This window comes from Engraulis encrasicolus, chromosome 8 (assembly GCF_034702125.1).
Source record: "Engraulis encrasicolus isolate BLACKSEA-1 chromosome 8, IST_EnEncr_1.0, whole genome shotgun sequence".
Taxonomy (NCBI): Eukaryota; Metazoa; Chordata; class Actinopteri; order Clupeiformes; family Engraulidae; genus Engraulis; species Engraulis encrasicolus.
The window spans coordinates 29646710-29661762 of record NC_085864.1 but is presented as its reverse complement, the minus strand read 5'-3'; the positions used below and the strand labels follow the sequence as shown (position 1 = coordinate 29661762).

The 15053-nt window shown below is 43.9% G+C and overlaps 1 protein-coding gene across 1 annotated transcript in view; it reads right to left on the bottom strand.

Annotated features, from left to right (window-relative positions):
- The window catches only part of tyw1 (tRNA-yW synthesizing protein 1 homolog (S. cerevisiae)), a 117362-nt gene that overhangs the window by 71481 nt on the left and 30828 nt on the right, over nt 1-15053 (bottom strand). The window contains exons 9-10 of the mRNA XM_063205411.1: nt 5257-5309; nt 4243-4361 (exon numbers count right to left, since the gene is read on the bottom strand). Of these exons, the coding sequence (XP_063061481.1) occupies nt 4243-4361; nt 5257-5309 (172 nt within the window). The remainder of the gene's footprint in view (nt 1-4242; nt 4362-5256; nt 5310-15053) is intronic.

Sequence of the window (15053 nt, the reverse complement as noted above, 5' to 3'; positions counted from 1 at the left end):
CTCAGTGGCTGTTCGGACCTTTCCTAGCCTTAGCAGCGTATCCCAGGGGTTTAAGGGGTTTGGAGGTGCTTCGAGTCCAACATGGAGACGGCTGCCGGTGGGACTAGTGCCATACGCTCCCCAGTTATGCCAGCGTATGCCCGAAGTTAGACTTGCAGGTGACCAGTTTCACTGCAATGGCGACCGCCAGTAAACATCAACCCGGGGCTTCATAACCAGCCTGGCAGCTCTCAGTTCCCCATACGCTGAAGCGAAGACAGCCCCTTCAAACATCAACACCACCACCGAGCGTGCTAAGCGGGTCCTGTGCTACTACAAGGACCCCAAGTAACTTTATAGGTGTCCCAGCTATGCCGCTCAGGCAGCCTAATCAGTGCCCATCCCAAAACCCAATTAGTGGCGTTGACTGACGGGAGAAAAAAAAAGGAACGAGAGCAAATGGCAATGGCCCACAGGCTACATTGACATGTTGATGAAGCTCTATTACTGCATTGAAATCTTGTCACATTTTCAGCCCAAAAATGATACAATAGTTTTACTGTTTCCATGTAACACTAATGTAAATATATAATAGCCTTTAAGGTTCTGGGACTGCATGAAGTTCGGAATGGTTAGCAAATAGTTCTGGAGAGTCTTCTAAGTCTCATGTCAGCCATGTTGAATGGACAGGACGCCTGTAGCATCCTCTAGACACAGTTCATCTAGACCAGTGGTTCTCAAGTGGTTTTGAATAAACGCCCCCTGGACCTCATCATACGCCTCCCAATGCCCCCTTGACCTCATCATAAGCCTGCCAACAACCAACCCCCTTACTATTAAAAAATTAAAATAGACCAATGCCCCCCAATGGCAACTAAGCACTGGCCAATCTCAGCCACATCCTTCCCAACGCCCCCCTAGGGCTCCCCAACGCCCCTCAGGGGGGCTGTAGAGTCCATGTAGAGAAACACTAATCTAGATTGGCAGCTCACAGCTGTCCTCCTCAGCTCTGGCGAGCCTGAGACCTTTAACAAGATGAGACTTTTCTCATTCCTGCTGAGGAGGATGAAGGGGGCTGGTTGCTATCGGTGGACAGGCAGCAGGTTGGCCCAGACCAGACCGCGTCAGACCAGCCAATGAGCATGACCCGAGCCCTCGCCGCTCCACGCCAACATAGTCACCATGAATCATGGGTTGTCACATCTACCTTTTGCACTGGCAATTAGCGTGGCCATTCATCAGGCCCATTTACGGGGGAGGGAGGGAGGGTAGGGAGTGGAGTGGAGTGGAGTGGAGTGTCGACGTTAGGCACGGGCATCACTCATCTCCATGGAGAGCTGATTATTCTCATCATTATTAATGAGCCAGGCAGCCTATTAGCAGCTCCCGGCAGCCACGAGTATGGCTGTCTGAATCCTCATGGGGGATCTTTCAAAGACTTTCAAAAGTACATATTTCATAGCACGGGACAGGTTTATATGGTTAGAAACGTTTGACGATTTACACTTTCAAATGTATATATTTCATTGGCTGAGACAGGTTTATGTGGCTAACGTACTGTACTGTAGATGATTAAAAACGCCTAACAGTTACTGTGCACGTCAGATTTCAAAAGTGTATACATTTCACAGAATCTTTCAGATTTATGTAGTTAGACAAGCCTTAATGCATTTACACACGTACAAATGCAAAAGTAAATATTTCATGGAAGTTTACTTAGAGATATTTTACACATCAATCTAGATTACAAATATGTTTTGTCCTACATCTACTGCAGTCAATAGAATTTATGGCTGACATTCAACATTAAACTGCTACTAATACTGTCAAAGTTTAACATGGGAAACGTCAATGTGCAACTGAAGATGTATTCTCTTCGACAATCCTAACCTTTAACGACAACTCTGATCGAATTGATTAAATTCCACAATATGCTTGACTAAAAAAAAAGTCTAGTTCACCAGCGCTCTGCAAACTGATCAATCTAACTGATCAATTAATCATGATTATATTATAAACTTCCAGCCTTTCTGAAAGCAGCATAATCAAACCGTAATGATTACTTTGAGAACGAAAGAGAGCAACCTTTCCGGACAATATAAAATGTATAGAATGTCCTGTTGCCACCCTAATCCTTGTGCACTTCGTACAGCGGATGTCTACAATTCACTCAGTATTGCTAAGACTGCCAAGACATTTATATGAGCCATTTATAAGGAGCCATTTTCATTTGCTCAAACTTAAAACCATTTGGCCAATAGTAATGAAACTAATCATTAGTAGCCGAATACTATTTTTGTCATAATTAAGCATCCCTATTTTACATCACCACTGAACATGAAGTTACCAGTGCACTTTTGCTGTGTAGAGTAATTTACTGTAAACACTACTTGTGCAGTGCATGCCCATGAACGCAAATGTTAAAGCTCTGCATGATGAACCCACACATAAATGACTCCAATGCTGCGCCTATCACATACCACCTTACCAGGGGTGGAAAAGTAACTAAATACTAAATACTCAATATTGTACTTGAGTAGCTTTTATGAAGACTTTGTACTTTTTAAGTATTTTTTTAAATTAATACTTTTACTTGTACTTGAGTATATTTTGACCCAAGAACTTTACTCAATTACACTGGAACCTGGCCTGAGTACTGAGTAAAAAAAATGACTGAGAGACAAAATGCCATGCACAATAATGCCACAATCCGCCGTAAATGAAAGATTGTGCAGGATGGCACACAGCATTTCCACTATTTTACTATCTTGTATCAATGTATTGGATGATGGCTGGTGCCAAGCAAGATAGAGGTTATGTAGGACGATATTCAAGAAAAATAAACACGACATTCTCAAGAGGAAAGCTAAATAAAAGTAACTAAGTACTTTTACTCAAATTACATTTTAAGTGAAGTACTTTTTACTTTTACTTGAGTCGATTTTTAGATAGGTACTTTTACTTGTACTTGAGTAGAATTTAGGCAAAGTAAAGATACTTTTACTTGAGTACACATTTTCTGCACTCTTTCCACCTCTGCACCTTACCTATACCTACACCATACCTACCTTACCGCGGCTGTGTGTGTCTGTGTGTGTGTGCCAGTCAGAGAGAGAGAGAGAGAGAGAGAGAGAGAGAGAGAGAGAGAGAGAGAGAGAGAGAGAGACTGAATGTATGTGAAGCCCTATTCCGACGGGACTAGTTTAATGGGAGGACCTGGGGTAAAGTAATAATAACCAGGAAATGTAGTCCCGTCTGAAAGTCAGTGAAGATAGCGAAATATGTCGGGTGAACTTCACCGCGACTTTTACCTCCTGTAAAAGGGTCCGGAGATATTACCCTGGGTAATACTAATCCCGTCGAAATGTGATCCTATGTAAAGATGTCTGGTTAAGTGCACGAAACGCATAATATATCCATTCTCTCCCGGCTTGCAAACATTACAGCCTTGCAGTAAACTTTTAGTTTTGTTTTAGGGAGTTGTTCCAAGCTGTGCTCGCTGTCAAAATCAGACAGTATGGTCAAACGCACTCTCCAAATGAAAAGACACGCAAGCAGACGCATTAGAATGGATTTTGATGGGTTAGTAAACCAACAGGCAACATTCCCCCACGTCCATACATTAAACTAGTCCCGTCGGAATAGGGCTTAAGAGTGAGCACTATATGGTCAATATATGCGTAATGATGTGTGTAATGATGTGTGTAATGTCATATGCAATGTCTTCTGTATTCATGTAATGTATGCTACTTGACACCTTCATTTCCCATTGGGATTCATAAATGACACTCTACTCCACTCTACTACTTTACATAGCCCAAAAATACGACATTATCAGTGCACTTTTGCTGTGTAGTGCAATTCACAACTTGTGCAGTGCATTCACATGAAGACTAATGTCAAAGCTCTACATGATTTTACCCACACTTAAATATCTCCAATGCTGAGCCCATCACATACCACCTTACGTATACCTACACCATACCTACCTTACCACAGCTGTGTGTGTGTCTGTGTGTGTGTGTGTGTGTGTGTGTGTGTGTGTGTGTGTGTGTGTGTGTGTGTGTGTGCGTGTGTGTGTGTGCGTGTGTGTGTGTGTGTGTGTGTGTGTGTGTGTGTGTGTGTGTGTGTGTGTGTGTGCGTGCGTGCCTGTGTGTGTCAGTCAGAGAGAGAGAGAGGCTGAATGTATGCAAGAGTGAGCTCTATATAGTCAATATATGACTTATGTGTGACATTGAGCAGTGACTCGTTTTCTCCACTCACCTCCAGCAGAAGACACATTTGTTGGCGCAGGCCAGGCTGGGGGTGGCCTCCATGCACCGGTGGGACTCGATGCCGTAGAAGGTGTGCTTGTAGCACCCACCTCTCCCACGCAGCATCGACTGACATATGGAAGGGGGAGGGGGGGGACACATCCAGCATTTAAATTCAGGAGGCAAGGGTATTGTTGTGCTCTAGATGTTTAGAAAAATAAGTACGTGCGAGGACCCAAAAAGTATACTTCAAAGTTGGAGCAAATTCACACACTAAATAAGACACTAAGGTCAAGCACAAGGAGTTTATTTTTATTTTTGTCAGAGCAGAGTAGAGCAGACGTTTCAGGTTGCTGCCATCATCAGTGCTCTCTGTACTCAACATTTAAATTCAGTTCAAAAGATCCAGAGCATTGGGTGTACCTATTTGTTGTAGAGTTTACACTTTGTGTTGGTGGCAAAAGCCTTGTCAATGGGATGGTATTTGAACAATATCCATTTAGAGACACATTAAACATTTAAATTCGGTTCAAAAGATCCAGTGCATTGGGTGTACCTATTTATAGGGTTTACACTTTGTGTTGGTGGCAAAACGTTGTCAATGGGATGGTATTTGAGTAATATCCATTTTGTATTTTCAGCTTTAAATAGCTTTTACTGCCAGTCAACTTCTGTCATAACACATGGGCATTTGTTAAACCACTATAAGGCTCAAAGAATAGTTTACTTTGCTTGTACTGTACTGAGGAGCAGGGGGAAAAAGGGACAGACAAATCTTAACTTTGTGTCCTTGGCTTTGGAAAAAAATGTTCTCTGTTGTATGCCTATACATTTACAGTCAGAACATTGCTTCAGATCACCCTCCTGCCCACGACATGTTCAGAAAAAGTCTGTACAAGTGGATGGCTGAAGGTAGCAGAAAACTCACCGTCTGGAGCTGCATTCAGACTTGTACAGACTTTGTTGTCAAGGAGTTGAGGCAAAGTTCTAGAACTACTGAGGAATTCCAGAAGTGTCAACTCACCTTAGTCCAGCGACAGAGTTTCACTCCTGAATGGCTCCCTATGAGTTTATACCCTGCAGAGGAGAGAAGAGGAGAGGGGGAAGGGGAGAGGAGAGGAGGGGAGAGGAGAGGGGAGAGGAGAGAAGAGAAGAACAGAGGAGAGGAGACAGGTGTGAGCGACACTTCCCATTTCTCACATGGGGCATTGGAGGGTTTGTCACTCAGGCTGAAGACATCTCTTCAGAGGCTATGACACACTGATGGAAACGGCCATGTACAGAAAGTTCTGCCGAGAAGTTAACTGTGTGACTTTATGACCCGACCAAAAAGAGTTGAAAAGAAAAACAAAGAAATGATGACATCTTGAGATACATAATTTGTCAAGATGTCCAGTTAAATTACATTACATAAAGATTTTTTTATCCAAACATCCATACATAAAAGGACATGGACAGCAATTGAATATACATGCTGTGGGGATGTAGAGAGCACAGCAATATACAAGCAATACTATCGATACAGAATACAGCAATATACAGAGTGTGGGAAAGTAGAGAGTGTGCAGACATGACAAAGTTAGTGCAAAGGGTAAAGAAAGAGTAATACGATCACTTCAGAACTCCAGCTTTCCGGAAGAACTTAGATACTATCTACTGCTAAAACAATGAAGCTCTACTTATGGCTAGGATACCAACTAAAAAGAGGCTAATGCAACAAAGCTTCTTAAGAAGCAAGTCAATCGCCAATCCTCAATGAAGTGTCCCTCAATATTTCCTCCTCCATCATTACCTTGATTGGTAACTCTCCTTATCAGAGCAGTGGAGTTGCCACACAGCCTTCTCTCTAGGCCTAATGGCTTAGTCAGCCCCTTGGCAGCACGACTCCTGTCTGTCCATCAAAAACAATATCTCGCTCCACTCTTTAGTTTACTCACAATATGACAACTGATACAGAGTGAGAGTTTGAACTCTTTTGCCGTCAAGTCTGAACCTATTCCAATCAGCACTACAACAAACTTTTTTTGTGATAACAAAGCTTTGGTGCTTTTAGGCTGCTCTCCAGATAAGGACTAGAAGGATACTAGGAAGGTGTAAACCTCTTGAAAAAGATGCCTTATAGGACAACATTAACAAAAGCTCTTTTGCCCTCACAGTTTGGAAATGTGCCAAGATGCAATATTTCTTCTAGGTTTTGTGAGCACAACTCTCTCCACCAGGTTTCATGAAATTTCGGCCACTTCTACATACTGATGAGATAATATATGAAAGAAGTAGTCAAGTCAAGTCAAGTCAAGTAGGTTTTATTGTCAATTTCTTTACATGTACTGGTCATACAAAGAATTTGAAATTACATTTCTTGCTTTCCCATACAGACATAGACTAATCTAGGTAAGGACATAGACAGTATAGACATAGACAGTACTTATACATGGACTTAAGACAGTATGGACATAGACAGTGCTCATACAGACATTTAAAGTGCAAGACTGGACAACAGAAGACTTGTAGAGGACATACATTAAGAGGTATTGTTGTGCTTTTTGTGCTTTTCCTAAAAAGTCCTTTATAGCGTTCTGACATAGTAATAGTAGCATTTTGAAGAAAAATAAATATTAAAAAGGTCTGTCAAGTACACCAGCAGCAGTGTGTGTGTGTGTGTGTGTGTGTGTGTGTGTGTGTGTGTGTGTGTGTGTGTGTGTGTGTGTGTGTGTGTGTGTGTGTGTGTGTGTATGTATGTGTGTGTATGTGTTTAGTGCAGGTAGAAGGTGCGGTGTGCGTCTGTGTGTGTGTTCGTGTGTCTGTGTGTGTGTGTGTGTGTGTGTGTGTGTGTGTGTGTGTCAGTGTGTGTCAGTGTGTGTATGTTTGGGTTTAGTGCAGAAAGTGCAGTGTGCTTGTGTGTGTGTTCGTGTGTCTGTGTGTGTGTGTGTGTGTGTGTGTGTGTGTGTGTGTGTGTGTGTGCATGTTTTGAGTTAGTGCAGGTTGAAAGTTCAGTCACAAGTATAGTAGTGCAGGTGGAATGTTCAGTCGCAGATATGGTGGTGGGGGAGGGGGGGGGGGGGGGGGTTGTCAGTGGCCTTGCTGGCTAGAGGCTGACAGTGGAGGGAGAGTGGGTTGAGTGTTCAGCATCTTGATTGCTTGGTGCATTGTGCTGCTCGCCAGCCTGGTGGTACGGGAACGGAGGCGCCTGTACCTCGCAGGAGGCTGAACAGTTTGTGTGCAGGGTGGCTTGTGTCTTTGATGATCATCAGTGCTTTCCGGGTGAGGCGTGTGGTGTAAATGTCCTGCAGGGAGGGGAGTGGTACTCCAATGATCTTCTTCGCTGTGTTCACAACACGCTGGAGTGTCTTCCTGTTTTTCTCCGTGCAGCTTCCTCCCCACACTGTGATGCAGTTGGACACGACGCTCTCTATGGTTCCTCTGTAGAATGTTGTCATGATGGAGGGTGTAGCACTTGCCTTCTTTAGTTTGCGCAGGAAGTAGAGACGCTGATGGGCCTTCTTCGCCAGTGATGTAGTGTTGGTGGTCCAAGAGAGGTCGTCGCTGATGTGCACTCCAAGGAACTTGGTGCTGCTCACTCTCTCCACAGCATCGCCGTCGATGGTCAGTGGTGGCAGTTGTTTTTGGACCCTTTGGAAGTTGACAACAATCTCCTTGGTCTTGTTGACATTCAGCAGGAGGTTGTTGTCTTTGCACCATCTGGCCAGCAGGTCTACTTCTTCTCTGTAGTGAGTCTCATCACCCTTGGTGATGAGGCCCACCAGTGTTGTATCATCCGCAAACTTCACTAGATGGTTAGTGCTGTGGGTCGTTGTGCAGTCGTGTGTCAGCAGCGTGAACAGCAGGGGGCTGAGAACACAACCTTGCGGAGCCCCCGTGCTCAGGGTCAGGGTGCTTGAGGTGTTGTTCCCTACCCGTACTGCTTGTGGTCTTTGCATCAGGAAGTCCAGCAGCCAGTTGCAGAGGGAGGTGCTGAAACCTAGTTTGTCCAGTTTTCTGATGAGTTGTTGTGGTATTATGGTATTGAATGCTGAACTGAAGTCAATGAACAGCATTCTCACATATGAGTCTTTATTGTCCAAGTGGGTGAGAGCTGGATGGAGGGCAGAGCAAATTGCATCCTCCGTGGATCGCTTGGCTCGGTATGCGAACTGGTAGGGGTCCAGGGTGGGGGGTAGGGTGGCTTTGATGTGTGACAGGACTAGGACTGGGTACCAAAATTCAATTATTTGATGGAACCGAATTAAAAGCTAAGGTTCTACTTGGAATCGAAACGTGCCTTGTCTGTCGGTTCCACGTTTCGGTTCCTGAAGTCTGACTGTCAGAGCCATCAAATGTGTGTTTAAGCACACGGCCATTTCAGCCAATCACAAGTGTCACAAACTGACCACGCTCCTCCTCTTCCCGTTTCGCACCTCATTTAAACGATTGATAAGACAGCTGATATTCAACCAGCTGATTGTACTATTGAGAAACAAAAACATGCCGTCGAAAGCGTGGCTATATTTCAGGAAAGTAGATAAGGAAGGAGCGCGCTGCAATAGGCCTATCTATGATAAACTAATAGGCTATCATCAGGCTATCATGCAAGAATGGCAATACATCCAACCTGTTCAAACACCTGCTCTTGCATTCGAATTGCGTGCGGAGTTGCAGCATCTTTACAACGGCACCGTCAACCTCAACCATGACCTCGACTCTTCAGGAAGATGTCTCTGACTCCTTGGAAACATGTTTTTCCATGAAAAGAGCTAACTTAGAAAGAACTGGTCTTGTGTTGGGGACGCACAAATGTAGCCTATTTAGACCGTCGGTTTAATTCGAGGGAACAAAGAACACAGCGACAAAAAATATTTCCTCTCTATCCCGCTGGATAATAACGCCATTGTTTACTTGAAGTAGCGGCCGCTTAAGGTTAAATAACTGTGGATTGAAAGAACATAAAAACGTTCCGTAAAAAACTGTAAAAAGCTAAGAATCTCAGCTTTCGAACAAGCCCTAACACATGTCTGTAGGTCTAGGTTAAGGAGATCACTGGCTGTTAGGAAAAAAATGACGAGATAAAAAAATGGTTGGAAAGCGCTATTTTTTCACTTGCAACAGCGGCCGCTTACAGTTCAATAACTTTTGAATGAAAGAACATAAAAACGTTCCGTAAAAAACTGTAAAAAGCTAAGAATCTCAGCTTTCGAACAAGCCCTAACACATGTCTGTATGTCTAGGTTAAGGAGATCGCTGGCTGTTAGGAAAAAAAATGACGAGATAAAAAAAAATGGTTGGAAAGCGCTATTTTTTCACTTGCAACAGCGGCCGCTTACAGTTCAATAACTTTTGAATGAAAGAACATAAAAACGTGCCGTAAAAAACTGTAAAAAGCTAAGATTCGCAGCTTTCGAACAAGCCCTAACACATGTCTGTAGGAGAAGGCGATCGCTGGTTATATATATATTTAGGCCTATATATCGTTTAGATTAGGACTCTTTAGCTTAGATTCACCATGGCGTGAAAGCACAGTGTTGTCGCGGCTACTTGCAGCAGCTGATCATACGGCCCAGTTCTAGTCCCTGTATGGAAATGCGTGCGAGACAGCACCATCGAGACCCCGGGCCGTCAAGTTTCATGAATAGCCTATTTATGAAGCCTAGTTGTGTTAGAACAGTTCTGCAGTACCTGGTAGAAAAGCCCCAGCTGTCGACGGACTGGGTAGCGTAGGCTACATTAAAAAATCATGTCAGGCACGCTTGACATAGGATTGGTACCAGAAGTGAAGTTGCACCGTACAGCAGAACAATTTTAATCAGACATGAGTACATTTATCAGTATCAAAACCGTTTATTATACTTGCCAAGCCATGCCGAGAGGACAACTTGCAGCATGCAATTAATCATGAATGCTGTATAGAATTAAATGCCTTTAACCCGCCACTGCTTAAGTCACGAGGAGCTCCGCCTTGTGGCAGGCAGGGAAAGTCATGATTTACAGACCCGTTACGCCATCTACTGGCCACTTTGGGTAACTGCAGGTTTAATTCAGGGTTTCTAGGAACCGAAAATGGAACCGTTCTGGTACCGGAACCGAAACGAAGGAACCGGAAATGGAACCGGAACCGAAAATTGTCAATCAATACCCAAGCCTAGACAGGACTAGCCGTTCGAAGCACTTCATGATTATGGGCGTCAGTGCTACAGGACGGTAGTCATTGAAGCATGATGGTGATGATTTCTTCGGCACAGGTATGATGGTAGCAGCTTTGAAAAGTGATGGGATGACTGCTTGCTCCAGAGAGATGTTAAAGATGTCTGTGAAGACATCCTTCAGCTCTTCTGCACAATCCTTCAACACTCGGCCTGGTATGTTGTCTGGGCCAGCTGCTTTGCGTGGGTTGATGGTGGCCAGTGTCCTCTTAACACTGGCAGAGGACAGGTAAAGGGGTTGATCATGGGGGGGAGGGGGAGTTTTCTGTGGGTGAGTGTCATTTTGTGCTTCAAAGCGGGCAAAGAAACTGTTCAGGTCGTTTAGCAGAGAGGTGTTGTTGTCACAGCTTCGTGGTGCAGGCTTATAGTCCGTGATGGCCTGTATGCCCTGCCACAGGCTCTGTGCATCTCTGCTGTCTTTGAAGTGTGTTGTTATTTTGTCTGAGTATTCCTTTTTTGCTTTCCTGATGCCCTGGGACAGGTTTGCCCTTGCTGTCTTTAGGCCAGCTAACCCAGCTAACCAGCCAGCTAACCCTTTAGGCCAGCCGCCCATCAAACAACATACTGTGGGAAAACATCACATCCTTTGCGGAGAATATTTATTTATTTATTTATTTATTTATGTATGTATGTATGTATGTATTTATTTACTCAATGGGATTGCCTCTTGAGATGTGGCATCTTGTTTCCAATAGGGTCCCCTTAAATCTGAACAATACAACACAATACATTACAGCGCAACACTTTCATTCACTTACATTCACACAAATTTCAGTCCACAGCCTCTTTGTGCCCCCACCTCAGTAACACCCTTAGTGCCCTATATGCTTTTTGTATTGATCATAGGACAACCAATAAGTACATTGCGTACTGTACAGGCAGAAGAATAGGTACTTGAAATAAAAATACATGAAGGTAGAACAGAACATCAAAGAACAGAAAACCAAAAAAGGCAAAACAAAACAAAGACTCACTACGTAGACTGGGAATGTATGCCAACCTGAGCTCAATGAAATCACAGACCACAGAATTAAGCTTTGTGAGTGTTAATAAATTTATACATGTATTATTGAAAATATACAATGTGATAAAAGTGTAACCTTTCGTTAGGAGTTTATTGGTTATACTTTGGTATCCTGTTATTCTCGCTCTCTCTCTCTCCTTTACTCTGAGTTATGTGACATCTCTGGTCCACAAGGAAAACATCTCTGCCTTGGTCGTCCTGTTTGGGGTACTACTCTGTTGAACTCTGACCTTGGATGTTTAGACTGGTAAAGACTAAGGCTGTAACGATACACCCAACCCACGATTCGGTTTGTATCACGATATATGACCCACGGTTCGATATGCCCCACGATATTATTATTTTTTAAAGGGAAAAAAATAAGAAGAAAATAAATGATGGGCTATATTTATATATAGGCCTATGCTTTCTTTTTGCATTTACCTGCCTACATTATTTTTTTTTAGGTCTACTAAATGATGTTGCAGATATAGGCCTACCACTGCAACCTGTTCCCCAGGTGTTGACATCAAAGCACAACACAGAGAAATAAGGGATATTAGTTCACCAAGGAAAAATAGGCTTATTACAAATAGGCTTAGATCATATCATGCTGAGATGCTGACCATGTGTGAGAGGCAGAGATGGAGAGAGAAGGGTCAGGGTTCCAGTATAGGTAGCCTATAACAACTGTCTCACATTGTCAAACATTATCCAATTAATAATATCCAAACATTAACTGAAAACAACACTGGTAATATTTCGTCAGGAAACATGTTGTATTAAGTTACTTACAGAAATGCAACACTTAATTTTGATGTTTAATATTTTTGTAACTGTTTTGATCGTGCAGCAGCGCGCACGCGCTTATACAAACAAAACTCGAAATGAACCTCAGTTATGTTCTCAGTATGCAACACGCACGTTGTCTTTTGTTTGGTTTTGTGATTTGACATTTTGAAATGGAGCATGTTTTCGCTAGGCAGGCTTTCGATGTGGGGAGGATATAATGCTACCTAATATCCACATCGACCTCAACGTTCGCCGGACTTCAGACACTCTTTCAAAGCCCTTTCAAATTTGGGCAGGCGGAGCATCTCGCTCTCTCGCTTTCTTTCTCTCTCCCTCTCCGCTCAACGTCTATCTCCACTCAACATACATCGGCGCATGCATGAATCAAAAACATCTTCACACGTTTGATAAAGCCTTCTTGGTCTGTTGTTCATTTCTGTGCTTTACCTTCCGACGTTTGCCCAAGTTTTTTTGTCTCGCGGTCGCGGAGGTTGCTCAGGTAACAAATGCACGTGCTGCTGGTTGGACGGAACATTTTACAGGAGAGAGGGGTGAATGGAAGTGTTACTCGCTCATGTGCGCCCCATTTCTAATTGTCTTTGAGCGCATATACAAGCATTAAGCGCATATGCAAGCATTTGCCTGTATCCTGCTGTTTTCTAGACTGAGGGGTAACAACTTTAAAAGGGCGCATCGCGATTCTGCGAGGAAGGTTCGCGATAGGGGTTCGTGGGTCTGCGTACCGCGATCCCTCGGTTCGATGCAATATCGTTACAGCCTTAGTAAAGACTATCCATCACAGGCCAGACGCCACTAAGTGCCCACGGAGCCAGGGGGAGACGAGACCATAAATGTCACTATTCTATAGTTTTACATATTCATGATAGGAAAGATGACGTCATGGACTGGGGGGACTGGGACTGTTTTAAATAAGTTTGTTTCTGTATACACTTCAGGACTTGCTGGGTGTTTCCTCACGCAGTAACTCCTCCGGCCGTTAAACAATAAAATCTGCTCGCAGATTTTAAATGCTACCTGTTTCCTGTGTGTTCTTTCAGGTAAATTTGATAAGGTAATACAGTGAAATTATTCACAGTGAGCCATCTGATAGGGTTGTCAGGCGTTTCGACGCTTACATGGCCGCTGGGAGCAGTGGAAGAGTTTGCTAAGTCAAAGAAGCATGTTACCATCTCTTTCCCCTTTGTAATGGTTTTAGGGACTTTGTCTCGGCCCATTTCCTCCACAGTGTGGTCTGCAAAGACAAACACTAAGACTCCAACAGGGAATTTGGGTTCAATTTAACACTTACTTCACACAGACAAGGATGAGTGGCGCAGAGCAGAGGACGTGCAAGCAAGCAAGCAAGCAAGCAAGCAAGCAAGCTGCCGCAAGAATGGCCACTTTTAATGAGTGGCTCGAAAGGAAGAAAAAAATATTGAGCAAATACCAGCACTGTGTGCTGCTGGCGGACTGGTTCAATCTGTGGCCAAATAAACTGGGGCCTGGTGCGCTGGGACAGCGGTGAGATAAGATGTGGGTGTATGATGAAGGAGAAGGGAAAAAAATCTCCTTCAACGGGCAAACAGCTCACAACACAGCACACACATCTGATCTCTCTCTCTCTCTCTCTCTCTCACACACACACACCGATATCCACACACATGCACACACACACACACACACACACACACATCGATATCCACACATACAGTATAGATCCACACACAAATACAAAACCCAGGAGAGGAAGCGCTGAGCAGATATCTCTTCCTCCCTTCATCTCAGTGCCAGGCTTTTTGGGGGGGAACATGAAAGAGCAAATCTGAGCCAATGCAGAGAGAGAGAGAGAGAGAGAGAGAGAGAGAGAGAGAGAGAGACAGAGAGAAACCGAGAGAGAGAGAGAGAGTGAGAGCGAGGGAGAGAGAGAGACAGAGAGAGAGAGAGAGAGAGAAGAGATTTGCTTCTGTATGTGAGATGTGCTGTGTATTGTACATGTATCTGTATGTGTATGTGCATCTGTTAGTGTAGAAGAGAGAGTGCGAGGGGGGTCTTGTGCAGGAGGCAGGATACAGTATATGTAGAGGAGAGGAGAAATAAACACTGAATGGAGAAAAGAAAAGAGAGAGAGAAAGAAAGAAAGAAAGAGAGAGAGAGAGAGAGAGAGAGAGAGAGAGAGAGAGAGAGAGAGAGAGAGAGAGAGAGAGAGAGAGAGAGCTTTTGTCTCAGACTGTGTGTCTAAGTGCACCACATCTTCACCATCCAGGCTCCCTCTTCCCGAGACAGACTACTGTGTTCATTATGGAAAACTCCACATCAAACGCTCGTCTCTCCTGCATGCATTGAGATGCACAGGGCATGATCAGGAAGGAAGAAAGTAGCTGGTGTTGTTTTCCACCCTTCTTTTTTCCCCCAACTTCCTCCTCCCTCCTTCCTTCCTCTTCCTCTTTCTCTTCCTCCCTGTGGAGTTAAATGTGGCTCTAGACAGCCCCGCCAGTCTGAAGGCATAACGTATGTGAACAAAAGACTACTCTGCATTGCAAATGCTGTTGATGTGGGCATTGTGCAATTTGCATTGTTTAAAATGCCAAGATACAAACAACACAACACGACACAATTATTTTCTTTTGCCAGGCTTCGGAAACGTCTAGATAACCTGCGTTATCGGGGGGTGGAAGACACGGACGTGAAATATCATCATATAACAAGGGAATTTCGTATTTACAACTGCAGTGTACAAGTAATTGTATGGCTCTATGATACATCTACTGGTACATTTTATCTTCACCATCTTTCCAAAGCACGCTAGAGTCACACTTTTCCCCACTAGTGGTT